Raw genomic sequence first — 16,519 nt, 5'->3', positions numbered from 1 at the left:
AGCATAATGGCACATATTAAACGAGTAGTATGAACTCGCTATTCATCAAGCAGAGAAGACAAAATTTAAAGCCAAACTGTTATAATTGTCAAGCCAAGAAAAGGAAAACACAATTAACCTATTTAACAATAATGTCATCCTGAATAAAGGGCATCCTATTTTGCAACTACAAACGCGCAGCTACTCCTGCTCTTTCTCCTGCCTTGGCCTGGTTTCCCTAGCAAGTTTTTCTTAAGCTGCTCCAACATCGATATCAGTAACAGTAGCCAGTGGCCTGGGATATTCATCTTCCTCCTTCGGTTGATGGATTGTAACAAGATCGGGTAGAGGTGTCACAGGGCCCACCTTACCCTTTGGATCCCAGGCAAGCATGATCTTCACTTTAATACCAAGAACACCCTGCACCATTTAAATAACCCCACTTACCTGTGTACTAAATAAATCCTGAGCTATCCCATCGATCCATACAATCAAGCAAAAAGCGCATGTACAGAGAATTGATGTATTAAGTTACTAACCTGTCGAAGAAGAACATGCCTCACAGCAGAGTCGATATATTCCTTAACCGGCTGGCCAGAAGAAATCATGTAGCCGTCCTTGAACTTCATTGATTTAGCTCGCTGAGCCCTTAGCTTTCCACTTACAATCACCTATAGGTTTTTTATTGTATAAATCAGAAATAATTGCAAATAAAATAGACAAACAACTAACCCTGGGAAACTGACAAAACTCCCCCTCACCTCACACCCTTTTGCACCTTGCTCCATAACAAATCGAAGAACACCATAGCAAGCCCTAAAACAAGTGGAACAAAATTCCAATGAGCCAAAAATCAAACTTACAGGTGTGCACATCTCTTACAGTCTTACTCTTTCAGAAAAATAATGCACAGAAACAAATTAAGTTGTATAAATCATTGAAGAAGCACCCCGACATTTCTATATCATTTTCTTAAATACAAAGTAAGGTCGTCTTAGTGAAAAGCACTAGCTGCAGAATGCCAAGAGGAGAATCAATCAGGTTGCATCAACTAGCATGACGTTCTATGCAGAGAAAACTAGAACAGCACTTCAACTAAAAAGTCAATGAATTGGGAAAATATACAAAGGGAAAGTAAATGGACACAAAATGAACAGCATGAAAAAGTTTGCATAGCCAGCATCTTCAAATCCAATAAGTTATTAAGAACATTAAAGAAAATGATATCGGAGAATATTCCAAACTCCACTAACACAAAACAGTTTGAAGAGCCTGACAAACTCCAAATATTCACTTTAAGCATTCGCAAGGAAGCCTCTTCAACCCACATTCAGGAGAAAGAGAAAGAGGACATGAAAGCAATGCTAAACAAGCGGCCACACAACCTACAAGATGCAACATAGGGCAACTTTTCCAAAAAAAAAAAAAGAAAGAAAACAAAAAGGAACTACAAGAAATCATAAAGGACAAATAACGTAGAACATGGCCAGGTACAGCCTTGACCCAAAAAAAAAGGAACATTTATGGAATTCCAGAAAATGAGCTGAAGGAGCATAAAGAACTGCAAAATCCTATACAAAATACCAAATGAGTTCAGCTTCTTGTTCATGGTCAGAGTGTTGATCAATTGTTGACTCAAACTTATGCTTCAAGTACCCAAAACAGAGAAACAAACAAGTATATGGGAAATAGACACCCCAAGGATATTACATAATTATGCTGGAGCACTTTGTAAATCCAAAATGCGTGAAACAGTTGAAGGCCAGACTGACCCAATAGTTAGACATTGACATTGATAAGCCCTTTGACACAAGTGAATGAAGTTCTAAGAGTTAAATCAATGCTCTCTTAAAAAATAAAATCAACGGTTCATTCAAATAATCAAATTCAAAAACAACTAGCTAATAATCAGAATAAAGGAAACGAGGAGCCAAAGGAACAAAAATATAATTTTAAGTGATGGAAAGCAAACAACAAAGCTTCAATTTCTAATGTTGGTCAATTTAAAAAAACCCCAATCCGTAGTAACATGTCAAGGGGCCAACCAAACTCCACTTTCAATATAAGCATTGATTGAAGATCTCTTTAGCAGTAGTATAATAAAGAGTGCATTACAATCAATGCTATAAGCACGTCCAAACTAAGGTAATCTCAAAATTACACATGTTGTCACGGGACAAGATAGGTTCATTCTTGAATAGTGGTAACGTGCCCTTTAGATCCAAGAGTGGATAAGTAGATTAGGAGCCCAGTGTCCCAGAGTCATGGAACAACTCAAGCTGCCTTGTGATATTGAACATGATATCTAGAGCTATGGAACAAATCAAGTAGCCTACTGACCTTACACAATATCTAGCGACTCCATGATGCTTTGAAAGGACTAAAAAATGCTACTAACAGATAATCTCAATTATCAGCCCAACACCAAAAGAAGCAACAGATGGAATCAAATGATGGTGAGCAATAATCAAAAACTCGATTAAAAAAAATGATGATTTAGTAACATGACCACCGTAAGAAGGTTTGGCGACTGATTTACAAGAAACAAGCTATGCTACAGTAACTATATATCAAAGAGGCAAACCTGCGGACAGCAAGTCCTCCAAGAAGCTTATAGCGCAATGACTCAGCCTGAGCCACAGCACAGAGACCCCTGTTATTAACTCGCTCGGCATAAAGCTCCACGCTGTTCTCTGGGAACTTGAACCTTTTCTGAACAATGGATGTCAGCTCCCTAATTCTCCTCCCCTTCTCACCTAAATAAATGCACACCGAGATCAGATGCAGAATTGAAAAAAATAACTGCAACCTGGAAATGTTAACCAGCAAAACTGAGAAAGTAATCAATCAGGTGGAAAGATATGCATCATCAGTCTCCTGCCATCAGGAAAGACTGAACCTTTAAATCTTGCCCCAAGTTCCAACTGAAATGTTCACTTTCTATGCATATTCAATTGCAAAATATAACAATCATATCTCTACAAACTTTAAAAGATGGTTTTCTGCAGAAGTTTCAATCCAAAATCCTTCAGTTCCGTTGGATAGTTAAATCCAACATCAAATTCAAAAACTATAATTCCAGTAGAATTTCAAAGAAATGTTTTCCTTCACCAAGTTTCAATTGGAAAATTGCAATCCTACGGTATAAAACTCAAAATTAATTTGTGACAAATGATTTTCTAACTTTTGCTTCCGCAACAAAAAATAACTAAATTATGCAATAATATCATTCAAAGAACAGCAAATCCAATTGTTTTGTGAAAAAAAGGAAATTACTGACAAGAGATCCCAAAATATACACCAACGGACTGGATGCATGTACAGGACACATGAAGAAGGGGAAATCAATGAATATATACCAAGAACATTTTGGGTGCGAGTAGCCCTAATGATGATCTCAGTACGCATAGGAGTAACCCTAACTTCAACTCCAGAGTAGCCATCCTCGGCTAGCTCTCTCGTCAAAACCTCATTCAATTCAGCGAAGAACACTCCATCAGCTACAAACTGAGATATTTTCACATCCAAAAAACAGCGACAGAAATCAATAGATCGTTGGATAAGTAAATAAGTGCATCGATCGAAATAGAGATCGACAGATGGTTAGTGAATGAGAACCTTTCGCTTCTTGCTCATTTGGGTTGCCATTTTCGATGAATTCGGGGCCGCTTCAGAGAGTTTTGTTGGTCTATAGGCTGCGCCTGAGCGAGTAAAGAGAACAATGAGAAAGAGAAACCCCTTATCTATCTATGCCATATATACGTGCCTCGTTGATCTAGGGTTTTGGCATTTGTTTTTTCTTCTTTTTTTATCGGACCTTTTTTGGTGAGTCCAATTTGGGCCAGTCTCATATCAGACACCCATAAAGCCCAACCAAGGTTGCCGAACAATTACCGCGAAAGAAGCTCGAATTTCTTTACTTCGCAATTAGTTAATACTATGCACCTCTCTCAGTCTCTTGTAAGTTCCAGGATGTGTTTCATAATTCTGCTTGAAACTAAAAATTAATTCATTCAAAATATTTTGAATTTGGTATAATGATGGTAGAAATGTCTTACCATTTAATATATTAAACACTGCTTAAATTGTAAACAAATTTTAAGTGAAAATTTTTTATTGAATTTTCTAAAGTGATCATACATATAACACATTCTCACACATACTCTTGTATAAAGTATGTATTTAATCTCTTTTTTGTTCTATACCCATATGTATGCGTATAGACATGCACGCACAAAGCGACATATTTAAATCATTGCCACATAATATGTGGAACCTGAGTTTTTTGGGAGTTTGTCTAAAACTTTACTGTAGTGCACTGTAGAAGTTTTTGAAAAAGTTTTGTAAAAGTTTTTTGTAAGGTGAAAAACTTTTTTATAAAAGTTTTTGTAAGGTGAAAAACTTTTTTTTCCTTTTCTTTTTTTTTTCTTTTTCTCTTTCTCTTTCTTTTTCTTTTTCTTTCTTTCCTTTTTCTTTTATTTCCTCTCTTCTTCATCTTCTTCTTCCTTCCCCCTCCCCCTTCCCACTTACCTCTACCTCCCAGCAGCAACGCAGCCTGCTCCACCTCCGGCACCACCACCAATGCCTCCACCAGCCCCTCCTCCTACTCTCCCGCCTGCTCCACCACCACCACTACCTGCACCACCTCCAACTCCAGCACCACTATCGGCTCCTCCACCAGCACCTCCTCTAATGCCATCTCCCGCCACCCCCCTCCTCCCCTCTGCCCTTCCCCCTCCCTCTTCCCTCGCCCGGCAGTCAACGCGCACCTCCTTCACGAGCTAGTCAACTTTTTTTCTTTTTTCTTTTTTTTTGCAATTTTCAGCCTTCCCCTCTCCTCCCTCTCCCCGCAATCTGGTGCGTGGAAAAATCCCCCTCCCCGGTGCGATCTAGCCTTGCTACCGGATCGGCCAGAGGGGAAGGGGAAGGGTGATGGGGGAGGAGTGGGGAAGGGAATTTTTTTTAAAAGAAAGGGGTCATACAAACTGGGTAAAGGGAGAGTATGGCAGGGGAAGATGGCGGGGAGAGGGAGAAAGGCAAAGAAAAAAAAGAAACGGCGCCGGAGGTGGTGGTCGGCGACGGAGGTGGTGGTGGGTTGGGATGGGGGGGAAGAAGAAAAAAAAGGGAAGGAAATTTTTTTTTTTGTATATTTTGTGTATTTTGAAGTGTATAGGTAAAAAATTTAGAGAAGATTTTTGGAGTCCCTGTAGCAAAAGTTGTTAAAAAACTAGTAGGTAAAAAACTTGCTTAAAAACCTAGCTTCCAAACAGAAGCATGAATTCAAATCATGCAAATGTAGCATACATATATAACTATTAGTGTAAAAAAATCATTACATTATCAGTGCATAAAAAGTTAATATATATATATATAAGTTTTATTTTTTCTTTGGAATACAATTAGTATCATAATTACAAATGAAATTTTGAATTAAATAATCAACAAAACCTCTCACAATCTCGACCTACAGTGGCATTGTAACCCAAAAAAGGTAGCATTATAAACTTGAAGGATTTTTTTTTCCTTTTGTTGGATCATAATTGAATCATAAGTAAAATTTTCCCTTTTAAGTACCAAACTAACCAACAACATTTCACTGTATCTTTGAGTCAGGATGGATAATAGCGTATGCCCGAACATTTCACAAAAATTAGTTTGTTTGCATCATAGATCTCAACAACATTTTTATCTCACACAATTCAAGATATTTCAAATAATCTCCCATCCAAACACACTAGCTGTTTTAAGTTTGCAATTATAACTATATCATGATTATTTCGCCCTTACTAATAAGAGTAAAATTAATTGTAAGTCAAAGATGACGTACCTTTTAACACCAAACCCTGCTCATACAAGGGTAGCTGCTCATACACGGTCATGTGTTCGCTGCATGTATGACAAAAATGTTTCCATGCTTTCAGCTCTTCCAAGTTGGGGTAACGCGAATTTTTAAAGTCGTTGAGTTGAAGGGCGCTTTCTTCTTCAGTTGATAGCTCTTGCAGGTGTGGTGGGAAACCAATCTCATTGGCCTCCCCACCACCGTTAGCATTCGTCCTCCCCAGCCTCGGTCCTCTGAACACTATGGCAATGGTGGGCTCAGCTTCCACAATTCTCTTCCCCTTTTATCCTCTTCAGATCTCCCTATGCATGTGTTGCAGCAACAGGGCTTGGAAATTGAAGACCAATTGGTCCCCTCTTCTAGGAATGGACAAGGAAAAGGGTCACATTGCTTGTTTCTCATCCAAGAAGAAACTTGGCTTCATGGACCAAATTCTTGATTACATTGAAGGCAAGATACCCTTGTCCTTTTACCCTTTTTAACACTGTTTTTGGATGATTTATTACACTGTTGATCACAACAATCGGGCCGTGTTGAAATTTTAGCACCGTGTTTCAGCTCGGAGCAGCTTGACATGGCGAAATTTTCACAGTTATGATTAATGGGATAAAGAACAAGACTTCATACTGCAAAGACTGCAACTTTTTTGCTATAAAAGAGGGGAAAAAAAGTACCTGGATATGATACTTGCTGCAATGAAGCTTTCCTGTGTTTCATGTGTAATAAGTATTTCATCCCATCTTTTGTTCAATTAACTAAAGGCTAATGTGCCGTATAAAATTTACAAAATTTTAATCGGAATTTTCTTAAATTCTTGGGTATCTACAAACAACTGTTGTATTATGAATTGAAACTGCCGGGAGTTCGTCTTAAATTTGGATATTTCCATCGTCTCCCTAAACTCACCGATCACTTACCTTGTCAAAACATCTGCGATTGGTGGTTAAAACTCTCCCTTAGTTGCACAGCCTTCCCCCTTAGTTTGCACAGCCTTAAGGCTTCAATTTGTCGGACTACATTGTCTCGGATGCCAAACTGCTGTTGGTAGACAATATAGGAAGTATCTAGTTGGTCCGTAATTATAGCTGAAACAATCTTACCGGATAGTCCTACATTCTTGATGTAATGATTCTGTGTCTCTCTGTCCATTCCAGGTGGTCCAAAGTTGAGGAGATGGTATGGAGCTCCTGATCTCCTTCCAAAAGATGGATCCACTGAAAAATTAGATGAAATTACAGGTAGTTTGATACAGCATTTTTTCGGTAAACTTTCCCCCCCTGATTTTAGTGTCAATATTTGATTATATTATTGGAAAATAGAGGAGGAAGAAGTCAGGGATGCAGTTTTAGTAACAGATGGAGATAGTGAGATTGGCCAGGTGGGTTAAGTTAAATCTCTTTCCTTGATTCTCGTGCTACTATCTTGGTATTTCTCCGTGTTGGACATAATCTGACAGTTGTTTGCTGTAACATGTGTAATTGGGAAAAACTGATAACAAGCTTCATAGTTTCTCCATGTGGCTTCTGCTTAAGTGGTCTTCTGGTTTGGTACAAGGCAAATCATCTTAGAGCAGATATGTTAAAGTTCATGAACCTTATGTTGTCTAGATGGTGATATTGTCGCTGATTGTCAAACGAATTCGAGTTAAAGCACTAGTGAAGGATAAGCGGGCTGCTATGGAAGCCTTTGGCACTTATGTTGAGGTTGGTGGACTGTCACGGCTATCTTTTTTCAGGATTTCAGGACAACAATTACATGTGTATTTTGCTTGCTATTCCTTAGTAATACTGCTGATTCTTGTTTGATTTACTCTTTTGTTGAAGTCAATTGCTGGTGCTTCAAATGATAGCACATCCGTGAAGAAGGCTCTCAGGGGTGTTCGTGCAGTTATATGTGCAAATGTAGGTTCATCCAAATTATCTTGGTTTCCTTTATAAAGTTCTAGTATTTCGGCAAGTGTCAAGTCTTTTAGTTTGTCAGTTACATACGTGCTACTAACAGTACACAAATATTCACGCTCTCAAAGTAACTCTATTATATTGCTTTCATGTCCTGTGACTTATGTAGTGTATTTGAAAGAGTAGTGTAAATTCATTTTGTTCGTAATCAACTCCTGATTGCAAGGTTCCTGAAGGTTTTCTATGAGATGCTGTTTTCTCACTTTCAATAAATTTATCTCCTGGTATCCATTTAGATACTATGTTGTCTCAGCAAATTATTTCTTTGACTTGTTTATTTTGGCTATCATGTGCTTTTCTGTAGGATGGTTTTGTATCTAATATTGAGGGCTGGAAAGGATTGGAGCATGTGATCCTATTATCTCAGGTACATTTTTCCTCTCTTGCACGTGTGAGCATTGCCAAAACTTGTTTTGTTATTGATATGTGATAAGGTTGCAGTTGTCTGTTTATAGAGGCAATAGTGGGATTCAAGCAATGATGAATAGCAATGCAAGAAGACTTGCAGAGCAAGATGAATCTGCACTAATGGCATCAAGAGTGCCCTACACCATTATCAGAGCTGGTTTGCTGAAGAACACACCGGGAAGGCAGCGTTTCAGCTTTGAAAAGGTATTACTAAGTTTTAGGGGATCCTCATTGTCATTGTATACTGTAGCTAAATGTTACTACACTCATTTCCTTAACTTGTTTAGCCTGTTGAATCCTGGTTGTAGGATGATTCACTAGCTGTGCATTACATTTTGACTAATGCAGAATTTTTCTAAAACCTTTTGATTTATATCCATTCTGATTGAGGAAAAGGATTCAGGTGTATTCTTCGTGAAGTAAATAAAAATGTTTCACTTGATTGCAGACAATATGCACTTTACAGCAGAAAATTGTCCCCTGTTGTTTGTTGTGTGACTCTCTGGTCGAACTGTCTCGGTGTGATTGTCTTAAACCTCAATGGGATTTCGACTAGGGTCTTTAAATGGGATTCATGGCAGGGTTGTGCAACACAAGGAAGCCTTAGCAAGGAGGATGCTGCCTTCATCTGTGCAGAAGCTCTTGATGCAGTCCCAGAGAAAGGATTCATATTTGAGGTTTGGCAAAGTTATTTTATTTTGAATAAAAGTGGTTTAGGGGTTGCACAATAGTAAGCTCTTGTCTGTCGATATATAAATAATCCCACTTCCGATCAAAATTTGTAGAACTGAGGCTAGGAGCTTTAAGGAAAGAGTAACTAGCGCGTGGTTAGTAAGGGTATGCTACGTGATGCTTCAACCTACATCCAGCAAAAAGAATCCATTTAGAGTCTGTAGCATTATCTGTCCAATACCTATCTGTTTCAAGGGAATCGGAGAACAGGACTGATATACGAGGTTGGTTAGCTATTACTACTTGAAAATACTCTAGGGATTGAATGTTTTAGCCTTTTAGGGTAAATTGAGATGTCGCGGCGTACAGAAAACGTGAAAACAGCTATAAGTACCGCATAGTATCGGCACCTACTCAGTAGAATCTTAGCATCCCAAGTGTTTGCAAATTCTTGGGTAGCTAATGACTGTTTTTTCTTAATCTCACTTTATCGTATGGTCAAACTGTCAAGTCACCTGTTGCTTTCACTTTGTTTTGCAACAGGTGGTTAATGGTGAAGAGGCTGTCTCAGATTGGAAAAAGCGGTTTGCTGCATTGATGGAGAAATCAGGGTAGTAGCTTTCTTCATAGATTGGTCCATCAAGATGTTTGGTGAGACTTCCTCTTCATCGTGGTAAGCAACAGGTGTTTAGCCATACAATGAGCAAATACAGGCATCAGGAAAGTTATTGCTACTTCAAGATCACGATTTCCATTTATTGCTAAACTTCTCGTTGTGGATTTAAAACTCTTGCAAACTTCTGTGGTCCAGGGAGTTCTTTAGATTTTGCTGGCGTTCTGCTCATGCACGCCTTCTTTCCACGACTGAAACATACATTATGAAGAAATACACAAGCACATATACAGGCTTCAGTGGAACTGATAATTTGAAATCACCTGTGACCTTTAGAGAGAGACCTTAATAGTCTTGGGTCGTAATTATTTTACAAAAAAGTTTATGGGGCCAAAAAAAGTGGCACTTCTTGCGCTTTTTTTTTTTTTTTTTTTTTTTTAAAATAACTTATCAGCTTCTGGCTCTGATTAAGGTCAAGGAAGGTTTTAACCGTAAGGTACAACACTGAAGCGCACTGGCATTTCTTGGTCTTACAAGCAAGTACCTGTGGGAGGTGAAAAGAAATTTGGGGGAGAATGATTCCAATATTGATGACCAGATGCATAATCTACTCTTTTCTGTCTAGTTAAAACATCACACCTCCGTTAACTTTTAAACTATCCTAATGTATCCAATCCAAACAACTTTTGTCTGGAATCTTGTTAATGGCCTTTCCTGAGAATTACAAGATAATAGCTCAATCTAAAAAGATGCCCATTAGTTGGGACAAAACAGGCGTCAAGCCAAAAAGGCTGTAGTCTTGTGGTTGGCGAGAACCAAAGCTGCTTTTAGGTGTTTTGGTCAACCGGGAAGGACAACCAAATAAAGTTGGCTATTAACAATAATGTAATGCTCAAATCACCCAACGCGATCCTTTCGTTTTGTAAATGCTTTCCAACTTAAAAGGTACCAGTTCTTGCTTCCAAAAAAAAAAAAAAAAAAGAGTGACCGGAATGAAGATGCTACTAGTTTTAACATGGTAGATATTATGATTTACCTACCAATTGTAAAGAGGATCATGGGATACAATAATATTTAGCATCGTTCAAGAGAGGAAGTAGAGATCATGTGAGTTGGGAGGAAAGGAAGGATCCAATTGTGCGACTGGCGATGTAAGATAACAGCAGTAATTTGTATTTTGTGCTTGGAGGAAGGCTAAGAGTTTGAGATCAAAGAGCCAAAAAAAACATTTTGACTTCATGAATAATAAACTCTATCATACCCTTAGGAGCGTGAACGTTAGATGCAATTGAGTCTGGACAAAATATTTTTTATTTGTTTTTTTTTTAATCAAAACACGAATTTCAGTCTGTTTAGCCAAAAATGCTGTTTAAATTCCAAACATAATCCTCTCCTAGTCTGAAATCTTGCAATACAAACAAAGAGAAAAGATGTTTTATAAATTCTTGGTATCCCGTTTATCTCATGTATAATGATGGGTCACAAAATAAAGTCAGAAGAACAAATTAGGCATCGATAGAATAGAATAACGCCCCATAGGTAGTCTTTATTAGTAGGTCCTGTGATCGACGTCATGTGTCTGTTTGTATATTTTAATAAAATCTTAAATTTTCCTTGACCAAAACTTTACAAGGAGTTATAATAATTTATTTGGGAGTTAAGGAAATTATAATGTTAGGAGTTACAATACATTTTAAATGGAGTTATTATACAATTATTTGAATAAGAGTTACAAATGAATTATTTGGTTAAATAAAGAATTGTTGAGTCTTTATAAAACATTCAAAAATGAATCAATTTTTAGGTTACAAATTAACTACAATTTAGTATGCAAAAACCGTTATACATTGAAATTGGACATTCAACCTATTTTCTAAAGGTTTGTATAGCCTATAAATAGTGAAATTTCTGGAGAAATTTTTTATATACACACTTCTCTCAACAAAAGATTATTCTAAATACTATTTTTCCCTATACTCATTTCTTTCTCCCTTATTCTGATTTTCTTTGGGCAAAGTAAGATATTAGAAAGTTTCTGGTTTTCTTGATTGTGCAGATCAGAGTGAAGCAACAACTATAGAATAGGGTTGTCGTATCTTGAAGATGGCACAATAGACTTTTTGCATCGGTTAAAAAGATACGGTAGGGAGGCGTATCGTTTTAAAAAGAGCATTCTGTACTATTCAACCCTACCGAACTTCTTAATAACTGTCAAATTCAAGGTGGTTAGTTTGAAAATCAGAAGTTGTTCGCGTACTCTCCTCTAATAATTTTAAAACTTAATCCGCATCTCAACTCACGCCAAATTAACTTTTGATGATACAAATTATCTACATTTATTAATGCAATATTGAGGTATGAGATTTTTGTGAATTTCTTTGTTAATTGGAGAAATTATTGTTAATTATATGATTATTTTAACTCAGAACCAACACTACTTTGTTGTGTATCTTTTCAATAAGACTCTACACGATTTTAGAGGATTTATCTAATTGAAAGGTCGGAATAATCTTAAGCGAAAAAAATAGAATAGAATGACATAAGTATAGGAGATTTTGGAAAAGATTTTGAAAAAGGTATCTCCGATAGGAATATCTTTTGACAGACATCAGGAAGAATAAAGACAAAGGACTAAGGAGGGCCCTCGGAAGTTTTTCTCTGTGCGCGTGAAACTAAAAGATTCGATGATTCATAAAAATGGTGATGCAAGAACCCTTCCTCAAGAAACCTTGTACGGTGGAAAGCGGGATGAAATCATGAAACCAGAAATCTTCCTCCAATTACAGTTTCAAATCCCAAAGGGGAAAGTTGGAGAACCTAGGCCCTATTTGGCAAAGTGAGGGAGTGTTTGAATAGCAAAAATATTTTAAATAATTTCACTTGAATCATAAATATATTTCTTAATTCACTTTTTTATCTCACATACATCACATCATAAAAAATATAACAGTAATTATTTCAAATAATATTTCAAATACATCTCAATATCCAAACAAATTTTTGTCAAATTTGTTTTCGAATAGGTTTTTAATAACTTTATCTATAATAATTTTAAAAAATTTTCAAAATTTTTAAACTACGTATTTTAAAATACTCAAAGTACAAAAAAAAAAATTTTTTTTTTTCTTCCTCCATTATTCTTTTACCTCAACTCACCACTACCTCCATTGTCGACCAAAACCCGCCACCTCAACCCACAGCTACCTTCGTCGCCGGCTACTTTTTTTTTCTCTCTCCTCCCCTCCCCCTTTGCCCGATCTGGTCATGTGACCAGATTACATTGAGAGGAGGGGGGGGGGGGGGGAGAGGGGGATATAAAAAAGCAAAGAAAAAAAAAATTTTGCAGCTACAACTTTTGCCGGAAGGGAGAGGTGGCAGGGGAAGGGAGAAGAAAAAGAGAGAAAAGAAAAGAAAAATGAAAAGAAAAAATATTTTTAATTTAAAAATATTTTCTATAACTTTTTTTGTAAAATAATAATAAAATTTTAAATAAACATCTAAAAAAAACTCATTTGACAAACTGTATTACTCCAATTTGTAGCATTTGAGAAATCAGGCTGAGGATTATCCAAAAAGTTGACAACTTTATGAAAGATTTGGTGGTTAACCAGTACATCTCACGACTCGATGAGAAAGCTGAAGATTTTTTGGAATGAATAACACACGAACACTTGTTCCAGTCAGATAAGCAAATGATTACAGCTGGGAGAGATGCACGACGGTATTAGTAGTAATTTTTTTTTTTTTTTTTTTATGAGGGAGTTGGAGAGAAAAAAGTCAAGGTCAACAAAATCTACAAATCTGCAGAACCACCCCAAAAAAATAAAGAAAGATATGAAGAGAAAAATGAAGATCCACTAAAGTGAATTAGAGATATATCTGATGAAATTATGGCAAGCTAAGAAAAAAAAACAATAAAAAAAAAAAAGATTGAAGATCCCCTTTGTTTTGATTTTTTTTTCCAGTAAGATAGGGGGTAAAATTTAAGAAGTAGAGTGGAAAGGAGAGGGATTGAAGATCCCCTCTTGATTTTCATGAATTGGAATCGAGTTAGCTGGATTTAAATCTCTTCTGGCCTCCTCTTCCATCCGATTTAGTAGTCCCAGCTGAGTCTTCTGAAGACACCTCCATGGTTTTGGCAAAAGAATTCGAAAGATCAGCATAAAGATCAACCACCCTCCTAATGTTGTTATTGAGCTCTCTAATTAGGCCCACATTTCTGGTCAAGTGATCTGGGATCTTAGATTCATGATTCTGATTGATCTCATTGATAAGCAGCCTGTTTTGGTCCAGAATATTTTGCACTTGCAAGAAGCTCTTCTGAAATGTTTGAACTACTTTGCCATCGACTTGCGCTCCAATACCAATCCCAGAAAATATATCATCATCTTCCATCTGTGTAATTAAACAAATGAATCACAATTTACCACCAGCACTGCGATAAAAAATCCAATCTTTCTCAGAACCCAACAAGAAGATGTCGATTCTAAGAAAATCTGAGACAACAATCCAGAAAGAAACTGCAGAAACTTCAATCACTTGCTCTGTTGTGACGCAAAAAGATTGATATCTTCATGTGCCATAAAAGAGCATCCTTTTTTCACTTTCTGGGTTCTGCAAATACAAAGCAAAGATATTCCTTTGACTTTTGAATGTGAATCTTAAAAACTCCGATTGACCACAAAATCCACATACCACATGAAAGAACCGTAAAATATAGCAAGCAAAAAGTCAAAGGAATAACTATCCTGCAAAACAATCCAATCTTGCTGTCCTTAATTTTTCTTTTTATTGAAGGAATTGCTGTTCTTAAAGTTGAATGAGGGGAAAAAATGTAACTACTGAAAAAATTGAAGCCCAGCTGATGAAAAATCTGTTGAAAAGATGAGACAAGGGGAAGACAACCACGAAGAAAGAGATCAAGGAATAAAGTGCAGATGGAAAAATAATGAATAGGCCAAAAGTCGGAAGCCTATGGAATCTATGATGACGATTAGCATTACAAACCGACAGAGATACTCGGACAAAAAATTACAGTACCTATGCCCAAGGACTAAGTGCTAGCTGGAAAATTCAAAGGTACGAGGATATATATATATATATACACACACTGGAATATTCAAGAACTATAGAGTATAGACTACTAAAACATACATCCATGATTTCAGAAAAGATCAGAAGAAGAATTAAAACATACGTCACAAAGAAAAGAAAAACTTGCCAGAAATAGCTCGTCCTAAGATACCTGGAATTTCTGGGACATTTTTATGTCCAAGGAACTGTGGAAAAAAATTTGTGAAAAAATGTCGGCGGTGGAATCAATCCAATCAGATGTAGCCTGGATTGAACCAAGGCCCTGGAATCATGAAAGAGAAAAGAGAGTACGGAAGAAGAGGAGGACACAAAATGGGTTGGATTGTGTTTCGAGAAGGGGGATAATAGGAGAAGATATTTTATCTGGTTTTGGTTTGGGATTGGATTGGGTGGGGGTTGCTTCACCTGCGGGATTCTCCGGTCAGTCAGAAGTGTGTTTAGGTATGAAGAAGATCTTTGGTGTGTGTAAGATTCGACAAAAGACTCGCAAGTACTTTCCTTTCAACTCTTCAACTGCTGATTTGTGCTACGCATGACGCATTAATCGTGGCCGTCCATATTTATTAAGTCAGACGCGATGTAACCTCACTTTCTCCTTTCTTTTTTTTTTTTTAAAAAAAAAAATCCATTTATCTTTTCTTTTCTTTTATTTATTTTTTTCATGACAAAATAAATAAAATGATTTGGCTATCTTATGCTTATTAAGAGAGGTTACAAGTTTTAGTTTTTTTCTTTTTTAAAAAAGTATAGTTAATTTGAGAAAATATCTAAATGTAAAAAAGTAATAATTATGATAATACATATTCACATGATAAGTTACGTGTAATATAATTATAATGATGGATGTCCAATAAACATGTGTAAGAAAAATCTATAATAAATTCAAAAAAGGATTGAGCTAACAGGATATCTAACTACGGTCATGAAGTCGTATATATGGGCAGGGTTAATCACAATTAATTCTCTTAAGGTATATCCTCTTTTTCATTTTATTCTCTGACCTTTTCTTTTGTCTCACTTTATCCCCTATTGGATAAACTTATGCCTCCATTATTCTGATTTCTTTTTTTTCTTCCCTCTTTTTCCCTCTATTTTCTTTGTCTATTTTTTCTTTTCTTACTTCTTCTTTTTTTTTTTCCATAAGAATTTCATTTCAGTGATTGAAACTAGAAAAAGAATAATTACAGAGATCTATCTTCTCTTCAAATGATCACAAAATATTCAAAATCTTTCCCCAAAATACCATTTTTTTGACACTTCAATTCTTTTGCCTTTCCCCCTTCCCATCCCGATTTCTTATTTTATTCTTAGGAAAACATCACGAGATAAATTGGAATTTGCAAGTAGTACTGTTTTTGCAACATATTGGACCATATTAAAAAGCAAGTAGTACTACTGTTTTTTTGGCTGTTTTGGCGTTCTGTAGAGATCTCATGTTAATGTTTCATTAAGTTATGCAGCTTGATGAGTTTGGGCGTTACACATATTGCGTTTAACCTGCAAGCATTAGTCGCCAATGGTAGACTTGTTTTGCCTGCAAAGTTCGTTGACCTTCCGTAGACGATCCGTTCAAGAAGATTGGATCTATCATCCCAAGTCCTCTATGATAATGGGTAAGCTAAGCCCATGGTTGCACGGAAGATGATTGATTGTTGAATTGCATACACCATATGCTACTTGATTTTAATGCCTTAGTTGGCCAGACAGGATGAAGGGCCCGTGTTTAACTTAATACACGTTTTTTTTTTTTTTTTTTTTTAATTTTGGCAAGAAAAGCTTTGGGTGAAAAGGCCATATGTGAATTACGAGGTTTTTACAGATGATCCATTAACACAACATCCACGTCAGGAACCAACTTCAATCAAACACCCCAATTTTGGTGAAAAAGTGACTGTTTTTATCAATCGAGTCAACTTGTATTGGTTAAGCTAATACACAATGATACTCCTCCTGAGG

At 36.6% G+C, this 16,519-nt stretch overlaps 3 protein-coding genes across 12 annotated transcripts; 1 reads left to right on the top strand and 2 right to left on the bottom strand.

Moving 5' to 3' along the window:
- Nucleotides 1-14: 14 nt before the first annotated feature.
- Nucleotides 15-3,757, bottom strand: LOC113742272 (small ribosomal subunit protein uS3x). The gene is made up of 6 exons (XM_027270076.2): nucleotides 3,598-3,757; nucleotides 3,339-3,486; nucleotides 2,564-2,735; nucleotides 741-795; nucleotides 519-650; nucleotides 15-399 (listed from the first exon to the last, which is right to left on the bottom strand). The coding sequence occupies exons 1-6, from the start codon at nucleotides 3,625-3,627 to the stop codon at nucleotides 232-234; spliced, it is 705 nt and encodes a 234-aa protein (XP_027125877.1). The 5' UTR covers nucleotides 3,628-3,757; the 3' UTR covers nucleotides 15-231.
- Nucleotides 3,758-5,891: 2,134 nt separating this feature from the next.
- Nucleotides 5,892-9,774, top strand: LOC113741387 (uncharacterized). 3 transcript variants are annotated; one of them, XR_003460614.2, is made up of 10 exons: nucleotides 5,899-6,268; nucleotides 6,973-7,056; nucleotides 7,138-7,196; nucleotides 7,426-7,521; nucleotides 7,642-7,719; nucleotides 8,081-8,143; nucleotides 8,218-8,388; nucleotides 8,766-8,861; nucleotides 8,970-9,140; nucleotides 9,400-9,774. XR_003460614.2 is itself a non-coding variant. In XM_027268905.2 (9 exons), the coding sequence occupies exons 1-9, from the start codon at nucleotides 6,061-6,063 to the stop codon at nucleotides 9,469-9,471; spliced, it is 927 nt and encodes a 308-aa protein (XP_027124706.2). In that variant the 5' UTR covers nucleotides 5,901-6,060; the 3' UTR covers nucleotides 9,472-9,774. The 3 variants fall into 3 exon arrangements, 1 of the variants encoding a protein (XP_027124706.2); XR_003460613.2 differs by lacking the exon at nucleotides 8,970-9,140 and having other exon boundaries at nucleotides 5,892-6,268; nucleotides 8,633-8,861; XM_027268905.2 differs by lacking the exon at nucleotides 8,970-9,140 and having other exon boundaries at nucleotides 5,901-6,268.
- A 3,530-nt stretch (nucleotides 9,775-13,304) lies between these two features.
- On the bottom strand, nucleotides 13,305-15,095 carry LOC113741327 (protein ELF4-LIKE 3-like). Of its 8 annotated transcripts, none has more exons than XM_027268841.2 (3): nucleotides 14,691-15,095; nucleotides 14,013-14,083; nucleotides 13,305-13,864 (listed from the first exon to the last, which is right to left on the bottom strand). In XM_027268841.2, exons 2-3 carry the CDS (start codon nucleotides 14,043-14,045, stop codon nucleotides 13,520-13,522), a joined length of 378 nt encoding a protein of 125 aa, XP_027124642.1. In that variant the 5' UTR covers nucleotides 14,046-14,083; nucleotides 14,691-15,095; the 3' UTR covers nucleotides 13,305-13,519. The 8 variants fall into 8 exon arrangements, with proteins under 8 accessions (XP_027124642.1, XP_027124641.1, XP_071903037.1 ...); XM_027268840.2 differs by having other exon boundaries at nucleotides 14,715-15,095; XM_072046936.1 differs by having other exon boundaries at nucleotides 14,009-14,083; nucleotides 14,715-15,093.
- Between the last annotated feature and the right edge of the window lie 1,424 nt (nucleotides 15,096-16,519).

Source organism: Coffea arabica, chromosome 4e, assembly GCF_036785885.1.
Source record: "Coffea arabica cultivar ET-39 chromosome 4e, Coffea Arabica ET-39 HiFi, whole genome shotgun sequence".
In the NCBI taxonomy this organism is placed as follows: domain Eukaryota; kingdom Viridiplantae; phylum Streptophyta; class Magnoliopsida; order Gentianales; family Rubiaceae; genus Coffea; species Coffea arabica.
This window is presented reverse-complemented; position numbering and strand designations above follow the sequence as displayed.

Excerpts from the sequence above, each read along its gene's own strand:
- LOC113742272 (XM_027270076.2), bottom strand. The coding sequence starts at position 3,627 with ATGGCAACCCAAATGAGCAAGAAGCGAAAG. Across the intron at positions 796-2,563 it reads GGAGGACTTGCTGTCCGCAG|GGCTTGCTATGGTGTTCTTC; the intron begins GTTTGCCTCTTT and ends CACTTGTTTTAG. Across the intron at positions 651-740 it reads AAGGTGCAAAAGGGTGTGAG|GTGATTGTAAGTGGAAAGCT; the intron begins GTGAGGGGGAGT and ends AAAAACCTATAG.
- LOC113741387 (XM_027268905.2), top strand. The coding sequence starts at position 6,061 with ATGGCAATGGTGGGCTCAGCTTCCACAATTCTCTTCCCCTTTTATCCT. Across the intron at positions 8,389-8,765 it reads AGCGTTTCAGCTTTGAAAAG|GGTTGTGCAACACAAGGAAG; the intron begins GTATTACTAAGT and ends GATTCATGGCAG. Across the intron at positions 8,862-9,399 it reads AGAAAGGATTCATATTTGAG|GTGGTTAATGGTGAAGAGGC; the intron begins GTTTGGCAAAGT and ends GTTTTGCAACAG.
- LOC113741327 (XM_027268841.2), bottom strand. The coding sequence starts at position 14,045 with ATGAAGATATCAATCTTTTTGCGTCACAACAGA. Across the intron at positions 13,865-14,012 it reads TCTTTTTGCGTCACAACAGA|ATGGAAGATGATGATATATT; the intron begins GCAAGTGATTGA and ends TTAATTACACAG.